Genomic DNA, 7,396 nt, shown 5'->3' with positions numbered 1-7,396 from the left:
TACACAGGGCACAAGCATACACCTCATAGTACATTTGCGTTATGGCCTGTAAAGAAAACACTACATCAATGACAAACTGTCGAAGCAAAAGCACAATGACAAACTTCATCACTACCAGAGTCATATATGTGTCAACATCCAACCACCCTTCAAAAAACACACAAAAACACTACCTACCATACACACCTACTGAAAACTACATATAGCAAACACACACACTTACCATATTTGCTGGCAGATTTGCCTGCATCAGCCCCCATGCCGAGTTGCTGAGCGGCACCATATGGGTACCCACCATCACCTGCGGGATTCGGGAGTCATACATTATCACCTTGACAGTAAAATAACACATACACACACACACACAAACTAAAGGCACACACACACACTTACCCTCTAGCCCAGCTGGGAAGACTGGGGCGCCATTGTATGGAAGCTGACCGTAACCACCTGTTTGCGGGGAAAAAAAGACACTCAGTCTTCACGGAGTGACCAACAGACCAACCTACAGTCAAACCATTCCGAAACACACACCTGCACCTGTGGGAAAGACAGCAGGATGCTATTTTCAGGCTACATTTTATAGTAAGTGTCCTTAGGCACTGTGTACTTAATCCAAATAATTAACTTGAACTAGAACTGACTTTAAGGAAAATAATGTTAACTATTGCATTTTGTTCTCATGTTAATGATGGGACCCTGCTGTATTACCAAAAGCATTACCATGTTTTATAATGTTTCCTTTCATTCCTTTATATACACTCTATCTGACCAGCATGAGTGGAGTAGTGCCCTACGTACCGAGGCTGGCATCAGGACTAAGGCTTTATATACACTCTATCTGACCAGCATGAGTGGAGTAGTGCCCTACGTACCGAGGCTGGCATCAGGACTAAGGCTTTATATACACTCTATCTGACCAGCATGAGTGGAGTAGTGCCCTACGTACCGAGGCTGGCATCAGGACTAAGGCTTTATATACACTCTATCCGACCAGCATGAGTGGAGTAGTGCCCTACTTACCGAGGCTGGCATCAGGACTAAGGCTTTATATACACTCTATCTGACCAGCATGAGTGGAGTAGTGCCCTCCTTACCCAGGCTGGCATCAGGACTCAGTCCCAAAGGCACTGGGCCGGCTCCGTACCCTCCAGACTTCCCGTCAGCACCCAGCCCAGCTGCGACCACAGGCTGGCCCCCATAGGGCAGGGAACCAGCGGGCCCCAAACCAGCGCCACCTAGAGGCAGACATTGATCAATTACAGGCCCCAAACCAGCGCCACCTAGAGGCAGACATTGATCAATTACAGGCCCCAAACCAGCGCCACCTGGAGGCAGACATTGATCAATTACAGGGGACTCAGCACAAAATATGGCAGATAGACTGGATGGACCCCTATATTTAGACTAACTGAGATACTTATGTGTTCTATGAAGAGGAGTTCAAAACTAAAAGCAACAAATGAAAAGTAGGCGATACAATTTTGATAATGTGTCAATGAACAGACTGAACAGACTGTACTTTGCACTTGCTCTTGTTGAAGCCATACATTCTCTCCTAAATCATTTTAACAAAGACACTATAACTGTTAAATATTTGTATGAAACTTGACAATGACATTTGAAGTAACGTTAAGTTGGGTCTTTTTGCGTATGCTGTATAATTAGCTGTATGCTCATCCGTTCATGATTCCTGACAGGACTAATTAGCGTGATCATTTGGCCCCTGGTCGGGCCGTTTACCTGCTCCCTTCCCTGCTTTGCCTCCCATGCCAGCCCCATCGGCTAACTCTGCCGGGTAGCCACCAGCTCCTGTAACATAATTATAATCATCTCTGAATTATAATTATGCCTGTTAGCCTTTTACCCTCTAACTTAAGGAAAGTATGATGCTACTCACCATTGGCGTAGCCATTACCATTGGCGTAACCGTTACCATTGGCGTAGCCGTTACCATTGGTGTAGCCGTTAGCATAGCCTACAGACAGGAACATGGGTGGGGGGTGTAAAGACATGGACTCACAGTTCACCACACGCATACACGTCATACACATCATACTGAAACTGACACCCTCACACGGTTTGTACAGCAGCGTGAGCAGACGTTGGAAAGTCTGAACAAGTGTCGTTTTTTTTTATCAGTTTAGCAGAGTGAAAGTAACAAACACATGGACAGAGAGAGAGAGAGAGAGAGAGAGAGAAAGAGAGAGACAGAGAGAGAGAGACAGAGAGAGAGAGAGACAGAGAGAGAGAGAGAGAGAGAGAGAGAGAGAGGGAGAGACAGAGAGACAGAGAGAGAGAGAGACAGAGAGAGAGACAGAGAGACAGAGAGAGAGAGAGAGAGAGACAGAGAGAGAGAGAGAGAGAGACAGAGAGAGAGAGAGAGAGAGACAGAGAGACAGAGAGAGAGACAGAGAGACAGAGAGAGAGAGAGAGAGAGAGAGACAGAGAGACAGAGAGAGAGAGAGAGACAGAGAGACAGAGAGAGAGAGACAGAGAGAGAGAGACAGAGAGAGAGAGAGAGAGAGAGAGAGAGAGAGAGATGAAAGTACCTGTAGTCAGAGGCTTGGATCCTGCACCAACTCCCGCCATACCTGTGGGAGAGATGTGGGAGGCCTGTCACTCTAGGCAGCCTCAGGGGACTCTGTCCTTGACCGCCCTTGTCTAATGCCCCCTCCTCCTCCCACTCCCACCCCGCTGTCCCGTCCATCTCTTATCAGGAAGGACAGCTCCAGCAAGCTCCCCAGGCCTCCGCCGTCTGACTCTGCTGGGTCTTATAGGGACAGTGCAGCTGAGGCTTCATCTCCTCATAATTAACCTTTAATTAGCTGTGCCCTAAATCATTCTTTCAACATCCGTCTTGTTCTACTTCATGAAAACACGCAGGAATGTTGGTTTAATCTCTCTTATTACATCCTGGATCAGTTAGAATAGGGTTTCAATCAGAGACATAATGACCTACTAATTCAGACCAAGCCATTCAAAAATGATCAGTGATTGTGTTCTTTAGAGTCTGCTCGTGTTGTGAACTTGTGACATGTACAGAGAGATGTCCTGTGTATGCTGTGCATGTTGCTGTGTATCTACACAAGACAGGAGCAGTTAGAGAGCAAAGAAGAGGCCTGCTGCTGAAAGACTGTAGGTAGATATAGAATACCAACCAAGGCCCAGACCATCACCGAGGCCGGCTCCAGCATATCCTCCATTAGCATAACCTGTGGGCACAACACAAAGGGAACAGTCAAGTAATACATACAAACAAGATATTTCTATGTTGGGAGGGGGGGGGGTCCTTACCGGCTTGCTTGCCTCCTCGGCCTCCATTGGGGTATCCACCCTGTCCCAGGCCTGCGTCAGTGGAGCAGGGAGAAATTAGCTCATCTCAAGCCACATTTGATAATAATACTGATATAATTGACTCTTATAATATAACTCTTATGTACTCCGTGTGACTTCTATCACTCTACTGAAAGTTATGGAAACTAATCAACTCCTTCTCAATTCTTATTAATTCAGTAGTGTGGAAAATATGTTGCCACTACTGGGTCCTGGCAGCACAGTTGCCATTTGCAGGTGGAAAGTTAATCAAGGCTTTTTGCTTTGGTCTATATGCTATTTCAGAACCTTTTCACTAGACATCATCATATTCATTACATTACCTGCATAGCCATTGCCAGGACCTCCACCGTAGCCTGCACCAGGTCCATAGCCTGTGTGAAATGTACAGCCAACAAATAGTTAAAAGATTTAGGTCTGTTCGTAACCAGCGCACTGCAATAATCAAGGAACTCGACAAACACAATGCAGTGGTCCATAGCCTGCAAAAAAGAATGAACATGCACATCAAAAGGAATCTGACCAGTTGGTGTAACACCATGCATGTTATGTAGTACTGGTAGAACAAGCAGGGGGGAAATGGGAATCGTATTCAAAGAATTTCACTGACAAAACAATATAGTGTACTAAAGAGAAGTTGCCTGGAAAAAAATGATTTAAACGCAATTAATCTGAGATGTTGTTGTTCTCTGAAAACGTCCCAGGATACCAGTAATAGACAAAGCTGTAAAACAAACACTGTCACACGATGTAGCAGGGAAAAAAAGAAGGTGTTGCCTTCTGCAGAAGTGTTGCATTTATTTAAAGTGTGATTGCCCCGTGCACACGGCGCTAGCTTCTCAGTTAAAACAAGCATGTGCAACTCAACCTTTTCCCAAGATTTAAAGACTTGTGTGTCTACAAAAATATGCCTTTAGATTTGATTTTGTGTGACTGTTGAGTTACACACGCACGTCCTAAGTCAGAAAAGGGGCAACCGAGGGTGGCTGACATGCAGAAGAGCCTTAACCGCGTGGTACCACTTATTGAGGTTTGTTTACCAGTCTTCGAAGGTTTGGACCCCTGCCCATCAGGCACTCCAGCTCCTGAACCACGAAGATCAACAGGAATCACTTTAACACCACCCAGTCAATAGGCTGGTAATACATATTGCTAATGTTGCATATTGCAAAACCAATGAGCATTAATAGGAAGGATGACTTTTTCCATACAATTTTCAAGACAAAATGAGAAATAGAGACAGACAGAGAGAGAGAGAGAGAGAGAGAGAGAGAAAGAGAGAGAGAGGTGCACACACACGTGGAGTGTGTTTACCATAGGGTTTGGCTCCCTGTCCATTGGAAACTGCTGGTCCAGGACCATATCCTAGATACCACAGTATGAGTTGAAATTAATTTAACACATTTTCCTTTACAGTATGAAAATATCTTCAATATACTCCCATAAAGCACAAACTACTGAAAAGTGCTCACAATAAATATGGCAATGCACTGCGTAAAAGAAAGAAAGCCTAAAAATGTCAATCAGTGAGATATTCTGGTCTGACAACTTGATGTTTACATAGAGGAAGTGCTATCTCCGTGTAGTAGGTCCCTTTTTGACACTCTGTGGCTAAAGCAACACTTCATGCCCTATTAGATTATTAGTGATGGCCTGGGCCACCTGAAGACTGAGCTAAAATAAAGGGAGTCTGTCTTGGCGGCTTGTGGATAAGATTTGTGTGCCAGTGCCTCAAAGAAAGAAATATTTAGCAAAGAATCCCAAACCAGAGTATAGACACAGACAAGACTGTGCCTCCACGGCCCCCGTCCGGTACATACTGCTTTCTCTACACTACATCTGTGGGATCAGGATACTCTAGACTGTCACATTCTCACTAATAATGTTAACTGGAACGTTTTTTAGCCAAAGATAGGCAATGAAAATTCTCTACAAACATTTGATATACTTATTTAACATTGTCTGAGGATGAAAAACTAGCAGTTACACATTCTGGCAAAAAGACTCTCACAGACACACACACACACACACACACACACACACACATCAGTTTTGTGTTACCGTTGCTTATAGGTGCCTGTCCATTAGGAACAGCTGGTGCTGGCCCATATCCTACAAACCACAACAGTGATTATTGAATTTGAGTTTACTCAGCACTGAATAAATAACACTGGACTAAGGATAGTTCCAATTTCACACCCAAGACCCCTTACGGGAGGACAGCAAGGTGGATACAGAGGAAAATTAGAAAATGGTTTTATGCAGTTCTGTCAGACTAAAGATGAGCTCTGACTGGTTGGAGAGTAAGTTTACCATTGGCCTTAGGTCCCTGCCCATTGGCTGGTGCCACTCCTGGACCATAGCCTAGAAACCACAACAGTGATTATACAATGCTAGTTATGGCATCTCTAATGGTGACAGCTTTAGTAAGAAACAAAGGTAGGGGTGGGTTAAGATTACCATTGCTTACAGGTCCCTGTCCATTGGTGAGTCCCGCACCGGGGCCATACCCTAGAAATGCCAATACTGATTACTCAATTGTCAGCAGTTATCACTGATTTCAATGTGTATAGCAGTTCCTGTACTAAGCCTGAGTCAGACTACACCACCCTGGGTAGAACACACCACCCAAAGACAACAACCCTTGGTTAATACACATCAAAATGCAGAGCTGACACAGGCTCCATAATACAAAGAAGACAGTGAAGGACAGAAGAGTTGAAGTACGAGTGGGATTACCATTGCCTTTAGCTCCGTTTCCGTTGGATAAAGCCTGGCCTGGTCCATATCCTGAGAGTTATTCAGTAAGGTTTGGTTAATTACTAACACTGAACACTCAGCTACACACTAGGAATTGCTCCGCTCAGAAGAAAGCCCAGAGAAGCCACCATGCTGAAGACAACCATCAACATGCCATAGCTACTAAAACAATGCACACTGTATGTATAACTTGCCACGGGAAGAGATAGTCCTCAAACTGTGGCTCCCTCACTGAATGATTGAAATTCAGTTACAATATGAACTGAGGAGGAACACTTGATTAAACTGTTTCTTACTGTAGGTAGGGTGTGAAGGAGTCAAAGTAGGGGCCATGAGAGGGTAGCATACATGGAGGAAACTTATCAAAGGCAGGGGCCTGTTCAGGAAACGATGGTACATTATTTAATGCCCTTATTGAAAGGATAATTGACAAATTGCTTGTCTTTGGTTCGTTGGGATGAAACCCCATTGTGGTGAATAGTTTGTAGGCCAGCCATTCCTTTTCCACCGAGTGGAGTCGCTTGGACAGTTAGATCAGCGGGACACTGATTCAAAGATGTCTTATCACAGTGTGGAAGAACAAGGGCATTAAATGGTAGTACCTGTAGGCTACTAAATAACAAGTGCACTAGAGGAGGATTTTTGTTCTGCTGTGCAGTGGACAAAAACAAGTAAGTCCTGTACCAAACGCAGAGAAAGGACGGGATGAAGTTGGGTTTTACCATTGCCCTTCTGCCCCTGTCCGAGAGGCAAAGCACCTCCACCTCCATTACCTGGACACCACACACACACACACACACACACACACACACACACACACAGGGACACACACATTATACGTTTCATCAAAGGTCTCTTCGCACAAGATCATATTAAATCCGATCGTGTGGTAAATATGTATTGTATGTACTATTTGTATCTCTCTATTTCTCAGATATGATATTGTGCTTCAAAACAATAAAGATGAAGGTGGCAGCTCTTTTAACAGACCCTGCCAGCCCTGTAATAACCTTACAACACAGGTTTGTTGTGTTATAGATTCCAGAATGTCTGAGGCTAATTTGTCATTTCACTGGTTTAACTTAAATGTTAATAAAAACAGTGACAGTGTTTTTGACCAGCTATACAACATCCACTTGGTTTTCACAAAGCAAAAAGATGATTGCACTAGACCAAACTGAAAGACGGATCAAACGTGCATAGACAAACAGACAGACAAAAAGGCAGACAGAAGGACTGGGAACCACTGGTTCAACTTGGACAAACGCACATACTTAGGTGAACAGCAGTACAACCCACA

At 44.4% G+C, this 7,396-nt stretch overlaps 1 protein-coding gene and 1 long non-coding RNA gene across 2 annotated transcripts; both read right to left on the bottom strand.

The window, feature by feature from the left end:
- Positions 1 to 396: 396 nt before the first annotated feature.
- Positions 397 to 2,039, bottom strand: LOC105897672 (holotricin-3). The gene is made up of 4 exons (XM_031565970.2): positions 1,901 to 2,039; positions 1,744 to 1,812; positions 1,069 to 1,238; positions 397 to 450 (listed from the first exon to the last, which is right to left on the bottom strand). Exons 1-4 carry the CDS (start codon positions 2,037 to 2,039, stop codon positions 397 to 399), a joined length of 432 nt encoding a protein of 143 aa, XP_031421830.2.
- A 1,120-nt stretch (positions 2,040 to 3,159) lies between these two features.
- On the bottom strand, positions 3,160 to 3,699 carry LOC116221814. Its single transcript, XR_004164292.1, has 3 exons — positions 3,660 to 3,699; positions 3,298 to 3,348; positions 3,160 to 3,215 (listed from the first exon to the last, which is right to left on the bottom strand). It is a non-coding gene; the product is annotated as an uncharacterized LOC116221814 (long non-coding RNA).
- Between the last annotated feature and the right edge of the window lie 3,697 nt (positions 3,700 to 7,396).

This window comes from Clupea harengus, chromosome 1, assembly GCF_900700415.2.
Source record: "Clupea harengus chromosome 1, Ch_v2.0.2, whole genome shotgun sequence".
In the NCBI taxonomy this organism is placed as follows: Eukaryota; Metazoa; Chordata; class Actinopteri; order Clupeiformes; family Clupeidae; genus Clupea; species Clupea harengus.
This window is presented reverse-complemented; position numbering and strand designations above follow the sequence as displayed.

Coding starts and splice junctions, on each gene's coding strand:
- LOC105897672 (XM_031565970.2), bottom strand. CDS start 2,039: ATGCGTGTGGTGAACTGTGAGTCCATGTCTTTACACCCCCCACCCATG. Junction 1,813..1,900: donor TGGTAATGGCTACGCCAATG/GTGAGTAGCATC, acceptor ATTATGTTACAG/GAGCTGGTGGCTACCCGGCA. Junction 1,239..1,743: donor CAAAGCAGGGAAGGGAGCAG/GTAAACGGCCCG, acceptor GTCTGCCTCTAG/GTGGCGCTGGTTTGGGGCCC.